This window comes from Camelina sativa, chromosome 5, assembly GCF_030686135.1.
Source record: "Camelina sativa cultivar CO46 ecotype springtype chromosome 5, ASM3068613v1".
Taxonomy (NCBI): Eukaryota; Viridiplantae; Streptophyta; class Magnoliopsida; order Brassicales; family Brassicaceae; genus Camelina; species Camelina sativa.
Window position 1 is genome coordinate 24,878,634 of NC_141884.1, and position 18,369 is coordinate 24,897,002.

The 18,369-nt window shown below is 35.4% G+C and overlaps 1 protein-coding gene across 8 annotated transcripts; it reads right to left on the reverse strand.

Annotated features, from left to right (window-relative positions):
* Window positions 1-7,582: 7,582 nt before the first annotated feature.
* LOC104787410 (protein SUPPRESSOR OF QUENCHING 1, chloroplastic) lies at window positions 7,583-15,539 on the reverse strand. Of its 8 annotated transcripts, none has more exons than XR_015557486.1 (28): window positions 15,071-15,508; window positions 14,871-14,971; window positions 14,722-14,778; window positions 14,545-14,639; window positions 14,235-14,334; window positions 13,864-13,922; window positions 13,422-13,546; window positions 13,120-13,177; window positions 12,711-12,798; window positions 12,547-12,625; window positions 12,092-12,143; window positions 11,807-11,882; window positions 11,545-11,655; window positions 11,337-11,432; window positions 10,908-11,030; window positions 10,518-10,715; window positions 10,337-10,441; window positions 10,179-10,243; window positions 9,989-10,082; window positions 9,692-9,782; window positions 9,556-9,605; window positions 9,359-9,480; window positions 9,079-9,186; window positions 8,772-8,864; window positions 8,643-8,679; window positions 8,297-8,547; window positions 8,055-8,204; window positions 7,583-7,950 (listed from the first exon to the last, which is right to left on the reverse strand). XR_015557486.1 is itself a non-coding variant. In XM_019246000.2 (28 exons), exons 1-28 carry the CDS (start codon window positions 15,435-15,437, stop codon window positions 7,789-7,791), a joined length of 3,180 nt encoding a protein of 1,059 aa, XP_019101545.2. In that variant the 5' UTR covers window positions 15,438-15,539; the 3' UTR covers window positions 7,583-7,788. The 8 variants fall into 8 exon arrangements, 7 of the variants coding, with proteins under 7 accessions (XP_019101545.2, XP_087306854.1, XP_087306853.1 ...); XM_019246000.2 differs by having other exon boundaries at window positions 9,692-9,849; window positions 15,071-15,539; XM_087450728.1 differs by having other exon boundaries at window positions 9,692-9,849; window positions 12,711-12,815; window positions 15,071-15,503.
* Window positions 15,540-18,369: the final 2,830 nt, after the last annotated feature.

Genomic DNA, 18,369 nt, shown 5'->3' on the forward strand with positions numbered 1-18,369 from the left:
TAAAATATTTAAGTTAATTAGAAACTGACACATGGAAAAATCCATGAAAAAGGTATCTAAGATCACTAATTTTAGAATTGTCTTCAACATTCATTCTGCTTTTATTTTTATTTTTATTTTTATAATTTCTAATATTTTAATAAGAGGTTCTTATTTAGAATCCCTCGTTGGAGAAGATCTAAGACCATCTCCAATAATTATCTTTGATGGATGTTTAAACACTTGATTTTTAATTAATTTTTAAATTATGTAATTAAAAGTATCTTAGAATATGCAAAAATTGTCTTAAGTGTCTACTCAAAAAAATACATTGTTGTACACTTTTGCATACTCTAAAATCAATTTTAGTTAAATAACATTAAAACTAAATTAGGACCCGTGCCAGAGCACAGGTTGAAATTTCTTTTATTTATATTATAATTTTAGAATATATATAGTTTATATGAATATTTTTAAATTTTTTTTGGATAAAACATTATGCAACAAAATCATATGTTAAATATGATAACTTGAAAAAATACCTATTTTGTAAATTTTATATTGTTAATTTTGTAATTTTATGTATGAGAAATGATTATGTTTGTTGTTTGTTATTATTTTAATTTTTGAACATGTTTGGTGAAAGTGTTTTAATTATGGGTCGTGCTTAGGTAAGATTTTATTTTCAACTGTACAATAAGATCTCGGAAATCATGATTAAGAGGGTGGTATTGGATTCTGATTTATGAAGATTTTTGAAGAGTTCAACAAAATCATTAAAATTAAATAAGTGAAAGATTGTTAAAGATTGCTAGAGATTTTTGTTAATTAGTTTTCTAAAATCTTGTATAGTCCTCCCAACAATCTCTGTATTTTTGTGATACTTTCCATGACTTTATTTTGTAAAGAAACTGTCTAAAATCATGAACCAATAACATAATAATTGAACTCATTAACAATCCTATATTTTTTTATTTTAATTGAATAACACAAAACTTTTAATGACTTTATAAAAGTCTGAATCCTTTTTATCGGATGTCCCTGAAGGGACATAAAAATCTGAATCCAATAACCTAAATTTGTTAAGATTTTAAATGACTTTTTACAAATCACAAACTAAAAATACTAAACTTTAACAGAGTTTAACAAAATTTTGATCTAATAACGGCAAATTCTACATAATATTTAAAATCTTTAAAACTCTATTCAAATCTCAAACCAATAATCACAATTAAGTGTGATAAATTGCCAAGATTTTATTCCTTTTTATGCCTAACAATATATTTTTATGTCTAATAGAATATATTTTGTAACAATACATGGAACATTAAATATTTTATTTTGAAAATTGTATAAATCATTGGAAAATTCTCTTTAAGAGGATTCTTTGGGATATTCTTAACTGTATTCATATAGTCCACAGATTGACCAATTAATTTATAACTTTCGTTATAATCAACCTATATTTAATGTATAACCTATTTTGTAACCAATTTATAAATATTATATAGTCTACAACAAAAGTTTGTGTACTTCCGTTTTATATAGGGAACTAGGGGATAACCCGTGCTACAGCACGGGATTAAAATTTTTTTTTACTAATTTGTTTTTTAAATTTCCTTTTTCTTGTCTGAGTTAGGTATTTCAACTTATTTTCAAAGTTTATATAGTGTTTAAAAATAAATATTTGTGGTTATACACTAATTCAATCTCTTTATATAATCTCATACTTTGCATAATATAGTTGCTTACAAAATCAGACACACATCAATATTGAATAGTAGCTATGTAAGAGGGTATATATTCGACAATATCGGATCGTAGGTTCGTAAGAGATTACGCACAAAGAAATATTGGACTATAGTTTTATTGGTTTGTGTTCTAAGATTCTAAGCAATAATAATAATTTGTGTTTATGAATGTTTAATATCCAAAGTAAACAATAAGAAAAAAAAAAGAATAGTAATAGTAGAAATGACTCATATAGTCATGAAAGTACCATATTCCTTCCTTAACCCATTCAACCATTTCTTGTATTTAACCTGTAGACCAAATTAGAATAAATATAGAGTTAGTAGCATATATATTAGTCAAACGAAATTATAATATACCAAGAATTGAGGGATTAACTACCATTCCATTTCCTAGTGAAGATTTTGGAAAACTTCTTTAAAAACAACATTGGTTGTCTTTGTTTGAAGTTTTCCCTCACTATCTGTTATCAACATCTTCAATCCAGACTTTGATTTAACCCTTGACATTGCTACATATAACTGACCATGTGAGAAAACGGGTCTAGGCAAGTATATACCAACATTTTCAAGAGATTGCCCTTGACTCTTATTGATAGTCATTGCAAAAGCAACTGACACTGGGAACTGTCTTCGATGCATTTTGAAAGGCAATCTAGCATCTGATGGTGATATCAACATCCTAGGTATGAGAACTATCTTACCAACTCGCGTACCAGTTAAAATCCGAGCTTGCAAAACATGGTCCGCCATTTGGGTGATCTGCAGTCTTGTACCATTCATTAAACCACCATGCAGATCAATATTTCTCATTAACATAATTGGACAACCTATTTTCAAACGAAGCCTATGATAAGGTATACCCGAAACCTTAATGGTATTAAGGAAATCTGGTGAGTAAACCTTATTTTTCATTGCACGTTTATCTTGAGGGTCAATTGAATCAGAACTTAGATAAATTTTTTCTTCAGCTGAAAACATAAGAAAAAACAAAACCTAAATTAATGAATCCGATGAATTAAGTGTGAAGGATTACTAACAATAAATAAAGGACGAATAAAGATGAACTAACTGTTTAAACTTGATAACATGACATCATTGATAGAATTAACATCTTCATTCGTAGGGCAAAGAATAGCTCGTTCTTGGAAAAATTTAGGATCCTTTTGAGTGGCAAAGTTCTTTCCGTAAATAGCTTCAATGATTGACTCTAACGGAGAGGAAACCTCTGGAATAAGTAACTCTTGTGGGATATCTATTTCACACACACCATCATTAGGCTCATTAATTTTTCCTTCTCCAACTGCCAGTATCCATTTTGAAAACTCTTCTATCTCGCTGGCCTATTGTTTACCAATGTCTTGAAGCAACCTCATATTCTTTGTCAGTCTTAAAACTTTGCACTGATTCCATAAGTATGAAGAGTTTAATGATGCATTGACAATCGCTTCCCTTCCTGCGCCAACAATAACGGGAAGAATTTGTCTCAAATCACCTCCAAAAAGGACAACTTTTCCTCCAAACAATTTGTTTTCTTTACTCCTCATAATATCTTTCAAGCTTCTGTCTAATGTCTCAAAGCAGTATTTACTCATTATTGGAGCTTCATCCCATATGATTAACTTTGCTTCTTTAACCAACACACCAAGTTCTGAGCTCCGTGACATGTTGCAAGTAGAAGTTTCATTTGGATATAAAGGAAGGGCAAACCTAGAGTGAGCTGTTCTTCCTCCTTCTAGCAGTAGAGATGCAATACCGCTAGATGCCGAATTGAGAATAATATGACCGTTTGATCTTATTGCTGCAGACAATACTTTCCACAAAAATGTTTTCCCTGTTCCTCTAAAAAAAGACACCACCTTTGTCATTGATTACAGCTTCCATTATCTCATCATAAATCTTCTTTTGTTCTTCTATTAGCATCTTTTTCCAACCATCATGTTTTTTTGCTGAATCCTCACGGTTGTAGTTGAGTTCATCCATTATCAACTGATTAGGCAATGTTACATCTTCAAGGGATATGTGTGGCATAAGCTTGTATTTTTTCAATGAACATCCATTTCTTTTCAATAGTTTCTGTAACTCTCTTAGTAGCAATTTCTGTTTTTCCAGGTCTGACAAACAAAAGTCTAGCCAAAACAATATTTACTCATATGGTTAGAGAAATTAAATTAAGCTATCATATATTTAATCAATGATATACAAAAAAATTACTGGTATAAACACAAATAAAAATATACCTAGACGTTGTCTCCTCTGATTTAAAAGACTACAATAGACTGGTTTAAAATTACTGGTTTTCAATAGACTACAATTTAAAAATATACCTCTTCAAATGAACCATTTAGTATTTCAACTGCGGAAACACCCACAATTTTTTATGCCCAACTATCAAACAGGAAAATTTTGGTTTCACCACTATTGTCCCAAACGTGGACATGTAATTTGTACCTAAAGAGGAATAAATCATCTAATAGGTCAACCAACAAATATTCATATTTCAAAATAGATGACAATTAATTAGAAGACTTACTTAGGCTCAATCAACGTGGCCCACTCGCTACAGGTTTCACACCTCCACCTTGGTTTGCTTGGTTTCTTGACATCTTCCAATTTAATTGTCAAGTCCTCTTTATCAACCTTCTTATTACACTTTCGACAGCTAATATAGAACCAACCCCAATCTGTATCGATTGCTGATATAATACATGCGATTCTACATTTTCCTACCTATCAAAATAATATAACATCCTTAAGCTTATACCACATTGATTTTCCAAAACAGATTATGTTAATATATTGTTAGACTATTAATAAATGTAAACTACCTTTGTTTCAGCAAGTACGTCAACGATCATTTGCAAAGGGAAGTCAAGACCACTCTTGGAGCCAGACGGGTTATAAACTCTCTTTCCACCAGAATTGGTAATTGTTAAAGCCAATTGATCTGCAGGAAGACTATAATAAAAAAATAGAAATAGTAAATAATAATGAAACATTTTAAATTTTAAATAATTTCTACGCTCTTTGAATTTACATGTTCTGAAAAGCCTCCATCTCTGGTAACTGAGGATTGATCATCAAGATAGAAGAATTGAAAGCATTCTCAATGTATCGTTTTTCTGAAATCAAATATAAATAGGATACAGTAGTTAAAGGTTTTCTACAATTAATTTTGGTATTAACAAATTAAATGTATAAATATTATCCGTATTGTTACCTTTGAAGCTGTTTTGTTTAACAAAGCATAGGAAACACATAACCATACCATCACTTGTCTCATTGTTAGCACGATCTAAAGCTTCAACGTAGGTTTCCCACAGAGTACATGATAATCGTTTATCCCTATATTAAGAATTTGAACAAACATAGATTATATAAAAAAAGTCTAATGTATAAGCTTTGAAATCTATAACTATAACTAGAGATTTATAATACTACTCAGTGTCTCTTATCTCGAACTTAATTTTCTTCCTGGTAATGTTGTTACGACTTGTGATTTCTTCTATCCCTCCAGAACTGACTACTTGACCAATAACGTCTGTAAATATAGATAATACAACTATTAATAAATTCATCCTTCTAAAGTAGTAACAATATATATGTATTATGAAATTACCTAGCAGCAGATTTTTGTCAAGATTTCCAGCAAGTATACTATCAAACGATGTGAGTGATAGGTAATGATCATCAGATACATTATCAGTAGGAAAAATTGTGGTATCATATCTGGTATTGATCTTATACTTTATAAGAGAAGGACACAAGTAGCCTGTACAAAGATTCAAACCAAAAGTTGATATAACTTTCCAAGTTCCAGGCTCCAATTCAGGTTCAAACTTCTTGATATGATCTTTTCTGACAGAAGCTCCTATTTTGTCACCCTATATAAACCAAAAAAATACTTTTGGAATGAATTGATATTAATCTATTAGCAAAAGAATATTAAATTGATATTTAAAATACATATTGTTTCGTGAAGTGACCTTAGTGCAGTGGCCAAAGGTAAGTCCTTAATGCACAAGGCACCATCACACCAGGGATCGAGTCCCGCTCCCTACGAATGTAGGGATTAGGCTAATGGGCCGGCCTGTTGTGGCCCAATGGTTGACAAAAAAAAATTAATACATATTGTTTCGTCAGCCAGAATTAGTTCGAGTGATTCACCAAGTTTAGCGGTATTCATTCTCCAACTGTGGAGAATTTTAACTTGAATACGCCAAGCATTTTTGTATGGTTTTAGATCTTTCAAAGGAGTGTAAGAAAGGGGTAGAGCCATCATTTTGTGTAATGAAGTAAAAATGTATTCTTTTAGTATAATATTCCAATAGGAAGTTCTCAATATATTTATAGTGAAATTATGTAGATTTAGGTTATCACTTAGAAGTTAAGATTTGATATGTCAAATATACGCAAAATATATTTACTTGCTTGATTCGTTATAACTGGGAAATGAATATTCATTTGAAAAATTGATCGTAAAAGATTAGAGAATAATTATAATCTCGTAAATCAAGGAATTAAGTAAAATCTGGTAACTTGAATATTCGTTTTCTAATATTTTAACTGAATCAGAAAATTTTCCTTTTAAAAGAATATTTGTTATGATCTGTTTCGGTAATTAAGCAATTATCCGAATTTTTGGTAAATAAAATTTATAGTTAGCATTTAAATACCTTAAACGAAAATGAAATCAGAGTATTTGTCTATAACGAATAACTCTGTTTGGGATCTTAAATAACTAATCTTGAATGAAAAATATACTGGATCCGAGAATGATTAATCTGGAGTACAAACAGATCCGCGGTTTTTTTTTCCTTCTGTTGTCGGATATTTTAGGATCCGCGTTCCGACCCATAATTTTTTAAGTGATAGGTCGAGGATATAATGGTAAAAATGAAAAGCCTACCAAAACCAATTCATGGTACATTTTGAGTCTAGGGAGTACTAGTATAGAAGATTAAATTATATAAAAACAAGAATTTATTAGATATACCCTTTTTGATATGGGTACGTCTTCATCATATTCCGGTGAACTATACCTTACAGTGGATACTATCAAGGAGATTTCGGGGCATATCGGACAGGTTACGGATATCGCTTTTGATCCATTGAAACCGTTGAGCAGAGGATACGTAAGGGTTAGGGTTCTGTTTGATATCAAAAAGCCATTGAAGAACAGGAGAGAGTTACAGATTCCATCGGGTGAGGTTGTGGAGAAAGGTATCGAGTATGAAAGGATAAGGAAGAGGTGCTATCAATGTCATCTCTGACTCGTGATAAAATAAGATGTCCTCTGAACCCCTTAAACCGACAATATGTTGCTAAGGGAGGGGTTCACAGTCAAGCGGTGATCCCAAGTCGTCTAGTACCAAGGATTAGTAGAGATGAACCGCTGTTTGGGGTATTAACCGATGATGATGTGGGTATTGATGTGGTGTCAGGGAAACCGAAGATTGCTAAAGAGGTTTTGGATGAGATGAGGCAGTATCTGTCTGTGACTGATCCTAAAGAGAGACAAATTCATATTGAGCGAGTGCGTAAATCTATATGGGACCTTGAGGGGGATCTTGAGGGCCAAAAGACTCTGTTGAGGTTGGAAGAGCCTACCCGAATCACAGCAGACATGGATTAGGGTAAAGGGAAAAGACTATTGAGTTAGGTTAAGAAATGGGAAGCTGCTTCGCAAAGTTGAAGAAATTTCAAAAGAGTTAAAATGCATTATTAGAACCGAAAACATTGAAGAAGAAAAAAAGAAAAGTCAATGTAACATAGCATAGAAAAGTTGTATACCCCCCTTTCTTGGTCACATGTGTTAGGATAAGCATTTTGTCGAGGAGAAAATAGCAAAGTTATATAATCCCCTGATGTTTTTGTTTTTCCTCATTATATTCAACGTTGTTGTTATTGGTATCTTTACAGGCACACCAATGAATAGATCATACAAAATTTAAATAGATTACAAGTAGTTACAGTTTTTCTGTAGCTTTCTAAGTTTGTTTGATCAAATCCTCCAGATAACATAAATGGATCATATTCATATATACCTGTGGTTGGTTCAGCGAGTACCTTGAAGCTGTAATCCACCGGAATAAGATGCTCTCGGTTTAACGGTAAATGTGATCGTCGGAGAAGAAGATGATTCTGACTCCACTTTGAAAGGGACCTCAAACTGTACGGACTGATACAAGCAAACCTCGTCTTCTTTGCAATAGTAAACCTGCAATTGCAATTTTCATAAAATATATTTGTAAGAAGTAAAAGCAAAACAAAAAACAAGCAACATCTGAAGACTTTAAAACAATTAGTTATGTTGGAGCAAACCTTGCAACTGATTTTCACAACAGAAGCCGAAGTTGAAGATTGTCTAAAATGAAACATCGTTGAACCGTCGGGACTGAGGTTTCCTTCCATTGGATCGATTGCTACTTCATTTTCAGGCTCCACATCTACCACAAACTTACTCCGCGCTTCCTGTGCAGAATGAGCAATATGTATACTTGATAAAGATCGAGAGAGACAAATTAGGAAGTGGAAAAAGAGAGAGAGTGCAAAGTGATCTAGACCTTGGAGAAATGGTAGCCATCTGGTAATGAGATTTTGAGATTCAAATCTCCTTCGCGAGATGTAACAGAATCTACTTTGACAATCTTTGTATCAGCTGAGGCACGTTTTCTCAAACGTTTCAAGGATTTTGTTTTTGGCATTGGCGGTTGAACACCTTTTAACTCCATTGTAAGAATCTCTGCTTCTTCTCCTTTGTTTAAATATATGTATCTGATTAGGCTATTGTTTGTATCCGCCACGAACAGCCTCCCTGAAAAAAAAAAAAATATAGGCAACGGAATTTGTACTCAACCCTTCTCTCATTCATAACAGTTAAAAGGACACTTAAATGGACCAGAAAGTTACCATCTTCAGTGAGAGCAAGGCCTGCAGGCTCTGAAAGCTACAACAGATAAAGGAAAAATAATTTTCAAACTAACAAATCAGACTGTCTATTTAATCAATGTATACGATTTTTAGTAACCTAGGTCACACCTGAGCACCCTTGACCTTCCCATCCTTGAAACCAGCTTTTCCCGTTCCAGCGACAGTAACAACACGTTTGGTTACAGGGTCCAGCTTCTTAATCTACAATGAAAGTTCAAAATTAAGATCTTGTAAAAGTTAAGAATGTTTCTACTATTATATTTGTAACAGAGTTATTCAAAACTAAGTTCATGGTAATCCGCAAGATCCATCCAATAAAGGAATTCTCTCTCGAGTTGATCATATAAATCGTGTACCCTCTTTGGTTCATATTCATACTGACAGATGTTTTCTTGGACATTCCAAATGAAGTTACCTTGTGATTATAGCTATCTGTTAGATAAATTTGACCATCCTTTGCGCATAATACACCTAACGGATGTTGTAGGAGAACCTCTGCTCCCACACCGTCATTGTCTCCAAACTGTTGAAGTGTTAAGCAATTAGCCCATGTTAGAAACTAATGTGTAGAGATGGAACATTCTAACTTGTGAAACCACTAGAAATGCCAAGGAAGAGTTAAGCATGGATACTTAAATAGTGCTATAATATCTCTGAATACTAAAATTGTTGGATAAGACGAATCAAGTCATTACCTTGAAAAGATTCTCAGAGAAATACGGATCACCACCAGCGAGCAATCTAGATCCTCCAGTTTGAAGATTAAGGGCACGGATAGAACTGCTCTCACTATCAGCAATATATGCTTCCTTCAAATCTACATTTACATTACACATAGAACTCACTCCTAATTCGTGAAAGAAGTGCTAAGTGTGTAGTTTGTAGCAATTACCAGGGCCTAATGAGATTCCAGAGGGCTGGGCAAATGATGTAGTCTGAGGTCTGCATCAAGATAAAAAAAGATATAGCATACGAAAAGATGACAGACATCAAGTGATATAAGTAATAGATAACTAGTTTTTACATACGTAGAACCATTAAGGTTTCTTTCATATCCGTTTCCACTGAAAACTCGAGTAATACCATCAAGCACATTGTACTCCCAAATCTGGTGCTGACCTGCCATTGCAACGTATACCTTCTCATTCACCGGCTCAAAGCATATGTCCCAAGGAGAATTCAAAAGCTGAAAAAAAATTCAAGTCTACGCATTTCATTTTGTTTAACCTTTCAAAAAAACATTTACTCAGGAATAGTTCAGAGTCCATAAGTTAACAGCTCTAAATAAGTTTAATAAGTAAAGGGTTCCGAGTCAAGTATCTTGCCTGTTTAGTTCCTTTTTTTCCACCTTGGTAGTCTGAGCCTTTAGTTCCATTACCAGCCAGAGTCCGTACTCTCTCGTTGACAAAATCAATCTCCCTACGAAATAATTTAAAACTCCAAAATAAGATGTCGAACCCAAAAGTTTGAGATTCCTTTTTGCATTAGAAGCAACATATAAACGTGCATACATACCTCAAAGCATGATTCTCGGTGTCAGCAACATAAAGAAGATTCTTCTTAGCATTATAAGCGAGTCCCTGAAAAAGTACAATCACATATGTAACAACAAAGCTCATGTGTTTCGAAACCTGTGAGAAACAATTAACACAAAGTGAGACTATCGTATGTACCTGAGGACGATTAAATGCAGCATCTTCGAAGGAACCATCTTGGAAACCTTCTTCTCCAGTGCTACCGATTTGGATGATGAAATTTCCTTCAAGATCAGTTACAATCTGCAAATCACACAGAATACTCATATTAGACAACAAGAAGAGATAACAAGGATTATCTAAAATGGCATGGACATACAATACGGTTATGGTTACTATCTGAGATGAATAGTCTGTTATTAAGAGTATCAATAGCCAACTTCCCGGGATATTTCAATGGAGACGTGGCCAAACGTGGATCGTTGTCTTTCTCCAAACGTGTTGGAAGTGGAGTACTGTCTAATACATTCTTTCCACCATAATACGTCAGAGCTGCTGCCACCAAATCATCAAGATCCTTCAAAGGAAAATACCGAAGAACAGTCAAATTTTCATGGGAAATGCAAATTTGACTATACATATAATTTTCACGTAAAGAACATTTTAAAGAAACAGAGTTTGGTGTTTTCTCTCTTTAGCACTCTTTTAGCAACAACGTGAGATTCTTGTCTTGCTATAAATTTATAGGCATGAGAGCTAAAAATGTTACTTTGCGGCGACCTTCTCCGGCAATCTGTGCAATGACTTTGCCATTTGGAGAAACCACAGCAAATGTAGGCCACGAGTTGATGCCGAGCTCTCTCCACATGTACATGTCACCATCGTTTACAACCTTCAAAGTGAGCGGAATAACTAACTAAGCGAATATACCCATAATTTATCAATAATAGTTATAACATAGCACTGAAAAAGTATCCAAAGAAAGAACATTGAAGGAGAATGCAAACAATAAACACTGGTGGTACACAAAAATGCGAATATGATGTGTAATTATGGCCAGCTAAAATCTTTCCAATAAGGAAATGTGAATCCATCACTACATTTCTTCATAAATCCAGGAATTAGCATAAGTAACCAATTTCACAAATAAATTGGAAACTTTTTAAAGAAATTTATAAGTTTTTAACTTGGAAATTACCGGGTGGCTGATATCATAACGTAGAACTGCATTTCGTATGGCTTCTAAATCCTTCTCATTGTCGAACTTAGCGGAGTGTACACCCACAACGGTGAACTGTAACACAGATAGGAATTCATAGGTTGAAGCTTTTAGTCATCCCTAGTGAAATTTGAATTGCTTGAAGATCCAAATAACATATAAGAGAGCAGCAATAGTAAAGTCTCACAGGCATGTCCTTGTACTTCTTCTCAAGAAAATCTAGATCCGGTAATACGTGCATACAGTTTATGCAGCAGTACGTCCAAAAATCAAGTACAACCACTTTCCCTTTTAAATCCTGCTCACAAAATGACAAAAGCTACTAAGAAGCATATGCAAAGCAATTTATCTCATCTCTACCGATTCATTAAAAAACCTCAACATGTGTTTGATTAAAGAAACAAAAATCTACGTTATCAACTCATAACATAACTTTAAACAATATTTACCCGGCGTAACTGGAGAGGGGCAGTGTTTAGCCAGTCGAGTTTAGACGGGAATTCTGGCACAGTTGTAGCCGTTTGCCTAGAAATAAAACAATAGAAACAGAGCACCCACACAAGTCAGAACAGCAGATCATCCACAATTTTTTGACCCCACTTGTGATAATTTCTAATTTATGTAGTCTATAGTGCTAATATTTGGTACTCTCTTTTAACGATGGAATTACCGAATTATCGAACTCTTGCCCTGCATTGTATGAAATTGAATAATTATCAAATAGTTATACTTACTTGCTCTCTAGATCAGCAATATAATCAACAAACTGTTGCACTCTTCCTTCACCTACAAGGTAAGACAAAAAACCAGGTAGCTTCGTTTACATCCGAATATAGTAAAGATTAAACTATATAGAATGTTCTTTTAGAGAAATTCTATTAGAAAAACTTTCTGGTCCAAGATCTGTTTATTTATATCCATACTTGCATTTAAAACAAAAAATCAGTGTAAATTTCACACTATCAAATATGTATTAGACCTGTGGATTAGTTCATCTTGATGAAATTTGCGACTACTGAAACAGATATGTTGCAAAATGAGGTTGGTTATAAGTTAAAAACATTCTGTCTATTTTTGACCCAAGAGTTCTCCTTTACTACAGTAACGTTTGATATGAAAGAATTTATGTCGATATAACCATTCCAGAAAGCTATGTTTTAGTCATGGAAATTTTGACAATAGGCCAAACCTTGGTTCTGTGTAAAAGAAGGGGTTTTTGCTCCAACCAATGCATTCCACAAAGCTTTCGGAGAAGCATATTGCATTGCCTATACATATAACAGCAATTCCATAAGATCAAACAAAAGCTTTGACAGCAAAAATTATTCTTGAATGTATGCTTTTCAGGTTTACCTTCCAGTTGGTGGCAGCAAAGTAGACACAAGAAAGAGAAATGCCAAGACTTGCGTACCTCAGTATATCTCGTCGAGAGCCCTGAAACCTGTTGGAAAATTGCATCTGCAATCTCAAGTATATGAAATTTTCCACATGCCATACTATTTTTTTCATTCTCAAATGATGAAACCAGTCAATGAGGAAAAATTTCAGGGTTTTTCAAATTCTACAATCCCAACGTTTTCTTGAAGTCCATGAGATACATACAAAGTGTTCCTTGACATTAACATTGCAAATCATAAGTGTCTCTCTCCGTAGATGGCTCGAATTAACTATTTGCATAATATAAAAAGAAACCCTAGACTTAGTTCTCAACACCAAACTACTTGCATCAATAAGATAATTTAGATAAAAGAACCTTTCTTACCCATTATCGCTGGTTTTTTCACTGGTCCTGTTCTCTTCAAGTAATGCTGTGGAATTTCCTGCGTAAGTACTCAAGCATGTAAAAAGAAAAGGTTGAAACTGTATAAGCCACTATGAACTAGATGAAGAAAAATTCATGAATTTGCCGAATTATAACTCTACAGTAGAGAAGAATGTTGTAAGTGGGTAATCTCATTACAAAGAAAGCCCCTTTATTCAAAAGTTAATCAAAAGGATTAAACAAGAGATAAATACAAATGGAAAGAACGATATTTTCCATCGAATTTCTTTGAGACTACATACTGGTAGAATCTGAGCCACCAGTGAGAATGTCATTGATTGAAATGTTTCCAATATTGTCGCGGATCATTGACGGACCAGCGTCTTTAAGACTTGCTTCAGATAAAGAAGTTTTTACAGCTATACATCTGCAAATTTAGGATGAATAAAAACTATCTTACTCCAGAGCTAATAAAGCAAGTAGATGGATTTACCAATGACGAAGCTAGAACTTCTTAGTTCTACATTACTCTAGATTTATTCAAAGCATTTTGAACTCCACAAGTGATGTTTTGCTAAATAGTTAAAATAAAACAATATGAATAACGCAAACGGATGGTATTGACATAAAGCACTAATCTAGAAAATCTACAGACTTTGTCCTGGCATCTTGAAGTTACTAATAATGTATCAAATTAAATTGTCTGTATTCAAAATAAAGAGAGAAAAGCAAAATTTGACATACCTCATGTTGGCAGCTTGGGCAGCTTGGACTCCAGCAAGCGCATCTTCAATAACAACACACTACAAAATTGTACAAAAGAAACTAGCTCTACTGAAAAACAAGTAAATAAGATCTGTAAGTCTAGGAGACGAAGTAAACTCATACACCTTCAGGAATTCGCAAATATACAACTAGTCATTTCGTTGGCACAATAACAAATACTTTGAAATAGAGAGTTCTCTTCCCTAAGGCACGCTTTGTTCATCTATTCCATGAAACTTCCAAGTGACTACAAATATTTTTGGTCTTTATATATGATTTCAAAAAAGGTGTAGGTGTGTGAAGATTTTTCCTCATCACGATATGATATTACAAAAAGTGTTGACTATTACCTCACTTGTTGGCGCACCCAAGATCTTTGCAGCAGCCAAGAAAATATCTGGAGATGGTTTCAAATTCTCAAAGGCGTCTGCTGAAACAATGGCATCAAACCTGAAAGTTAACATCACTGACATGTATTTAGACATGGAACCTCAAGGCGCAGAAACATCTCCAATGACATATTAAAAGAGATTACACAGCAGAATAATAAACAAAAACTCAATAACATATAGAATGGTCTATTACAGTCAAATTTGTGACAGATACCACACTGCAATATGAAATGGATACTAAAGAGATGTTAGATTGCTGTAGTCTTACATGGTCAAAGACAAACCAGCAGCTTTCAGGTTCGCATCAACTTTGATACGGTCAGCGCTAGATGCAACAGCAACTTTAAGGCCTCTATTCTTACACTGTTTCAAAAGTTTCAACACCAAATCATAATCACCAACAGCTCAAAACCATCATTGTTCTACAACATCAGTTTTTCCTCACCTCAGTAACAAGCTCGAGTGCTCCAGGAAACCCAATCCCTGATTCTGGCGTCGCATACTATAATCGGTAGAGAACAAGACATTACATTATCTTTCAAGAACATCAACAAGTTTCTTATCCATCCCTAATCAAGAAGCACAAAAGATCACCTTATCGAGATATATCTCAAAGAACCTCTTTTTCAATGCATCCGTATCAAATCCTTGTACACCTTTGATAGAAGCAACACCTCCTAAAAACTTGGCTTCACCTGCGAATCCCCCAAACCAAAGAAATCAATCAAAACACACACATTAACATCAAAATCACAAATTGATTTGCCGAATCCTTAAAAATAAAAAGCTTTTACCTTTTCCCGTAAAAGGAATGAAATCATCCTCAGTGACTTCAACTCCCATCTCAGCAAAAACATCAACGGCGGCACGTCTAGAAAGCTCCTCACTGTTACAAAGAACGCCGTCCATATCAAACAAAACCGCCGATACTTTACCCCAATCATCCGCCGTTATTGTCGCCGGAGGACTCTCCGCCGCCACACTCACTTTCGTAGACGACGACGGGAGCACCGGTTTGCTTGAATAAACTCCGGTTCTCAATCGGAATCCGGGGAGTGAAGATGCTCTTGGTGTTGATTTTGATCTTACTGGATTCCACGGAGACGATAATCTCCTTGATTGTGAGAAAACTGAAGGCGGAGAAGTTAGTTTCAAAGCCATTTTTTTTTTTTGCTTTGATTTTTTTTTTTTTCTCGAAATCGTTTTGAACTGTGAGAGATTTTTTGTGGTTTTTTTTAGTGGCGGGTGTTAATTTATCCAATCAAATGTCGAAATTACCCTCGTGTGTTTTTATCATAGCATGTACATTTTCGACTTTTCATCTGTTGTTAGTTTTTTTTGGATATGATAAAGTGTGTGTGTTTGAAAAAAAAAAAAAAAAAAAAAAAAAAGATAAAGTGTGTGTTTGTTGTGTGTGACTTGTGATCCATAAATCTAATTGAATGGATGGTCAAAGTGAAATAACTATAACCTTGAATACTAATACAAGAACACCAGAAAATCAGTAAACTGAGCTTTATTAAGAATTTTTTAAACAATTATTTTACAAGCTTGTTTGATCAGTTATGCAACACCACAACAACTGGTTTGCCACTAAATCAATCCTAATCTACCCAATCATACTTGCACAGCAACAACTATACTCACTCTTTCACTCACCGATGAAACCCTTAAAACAATATATTTTCTCTTGCTTAAATCTAAACTCACACTTTTCTCTTTACAAAAGTGTTGATCGAACAAAGATGTGTTTGCTTCTATTTTATAGATTGCAACAATCTTCACCATACTCTTCTTTATCCAGCAAATCCTCCTATGCTTCATGTCCTTCAAGAACCCTCTCTTTATCCAATGGGTCATAGGAGAAACCTCATCATTATGTTGACTTTAACAAATCACTTGCTTGTAGCTTCCAACAAACACCTTTTAGCCTGATACATTTTTCGCCCATGCTCCTATCTCCACCCTCGATGTGCTGCACTGTCTCCAATGTGTTGTGCTGGCATAAACCACTTGACAGTTTTCCGCTTTGTCTGAAGTCTTTCAGGTCCATTCCGCGACAGCTTGTAACTCTTACAGATACTTTGTTTCTTCACAAAGAGGAGGACATATGAACTTGATCGATTGGTCACAATTCTTGTTAATAACGCACACGCACAAGGTTGACGTTGTGGTCTCTCTTTGAGAAGGAAACATACTCGGGAGACATATCCAGAGTCTAAGACGAGGTATACAAAAGTAGAAATCTCTCTGAAAGACGAGATAAAACATATGAAGTGCGTTTGTTAAAAGATCACACTTATGACTTATGTTCCACGTCTAACTTATGATGTCCTAGGGCCAAAAATGTTTGACGTCCGTAACTCTAGTTTTCATGTGGAGATTTTGAGTGAAGTGGGTGAAGGCTATCTTGGAGATCGGTGGAATAGACTTTTCCAATTATGGTTACTTACTGTCACGTTTTTGTTGATGTCCAGATCGGTCACAATTAGAATGTTTAGTTCGGTAAAAAGGAGGTCGAAGTTCTCTTCTATTAATCGGTGCCGGGACACAATAAGACGGGTTACAACACGACTTAGACGAGTTATAAACAATGGACGAATACAATAGACGAGCTGCGGGCTCGTCGATTCTAGTTATGGACGAGTGTGGCTTTGTACTTGCTATCCGTATTCTTCTTCCTTTTTGTGATCCCCTGACTTGGATGCCGTACGCTCATTTTTATAGGGAACTGTGCCGGTTCGTTCTCCAAAAAGACCAAAATACCCCTCCTTAGGAGACTTATTTTGGGTTTTTCTTGGGCCAGGCTTCTTATTGAGGTGAGGATCTACCCCTAACAGTAGTCCCCCCCCTTCATCCCCAGTTCGTAGCCTTTAGACGAAGAACTGTTTGCAGTGTTTTAGGAGGATTCATCTTTTTCAAAGCGGCTCGGCACGAAGGCTTGATCGAACCTGGGTCTTTTTCTTTTGATTGTTGTGATGATGACCTTTAGACAAGACTAGTGGAAGCGAACGGTCGCGCGTGAGATTACTCGACTTTTGATACTTGGGGTCGAATCATCGTGCATGGTGCTTGACGCGCGTGAAATCCGGAAGTTGTACCGTCGCCGAACGCGTGTTGTAATGATTGCGTTTCTAGAATCTTCCTTTTTCTTTTTCTATAAATACCACCCCTCTACTTCTCTTATTTCATCTTATCGAGTTTTGGTGCTTTCATCGTTCAGGTATTCTTCCTTCTCACTATCTCGTCGTTTTTTTTTCGTCTGCTTGTTAGTGTTTCGCACTTTTCGTTATGAATTCCCCCCAATCCATATCTTCTGATCCTTCCGCCGCCAGTCACCTTCGACGAGACACTTCTTCTGAGTCCAACGGTTTGGCCAAGCCTGCTCGCCGTAAGGCACACTCTCGGGTTTCTTCTGATTCGTCGTCGGCGGGTTCTGACTCGGTTCAATTCGCAACGATCTAACATCGCCTTTTTCTGAGGGGGCCGTTTCAAGCTCGTCGGGCCTTCCCTGCAGGATCCCTTCCCTGGTTGACGAGCCATTAACCGACGACAAGTCTTTCCCTGAGATAGATGATTTCCCTCCGCCGATCGAAAATATCTTCTTCCATATGCGCCGATCAACGCTGAAAATTGACTCGGCGGTTGAAGCGGTTCGTATTGGGAAGCTAAGCGTCACGCTGAATATTTTGATCCCATCTCCGGCTCAACGTCCCTGGGATGCTCCTCCTGGTTTCATATGTCTCTCGAAGAAATACTTTACCGAATGTGGGCTTTCTTTCCCTCTTCCTTCCTTCTTGATGACGTACTTTGCTCGACGTAAGGCGGCCATTTCACAGTTTGCCCCAGCAACTTTTCGAAATGCCATGGGCCTCTCAATCATGGCCGAGGCTATGGGAGTCAAGCTTACTTGTGACCACCTGGAGGAGCTGACGAGTCTGAACCCGTCAAATCGGACTAAATCCCCTGGGCTTTATTACTTGGCCTCAGCAAAGAATACAACGCTCGTCGAAGGTGCTAAAGGAAAAACGTATAACTGGAAAGGCTCATATTTCTTTTTAGAAGTTTTTCCGGGGGTTCTTGAGGATCCATC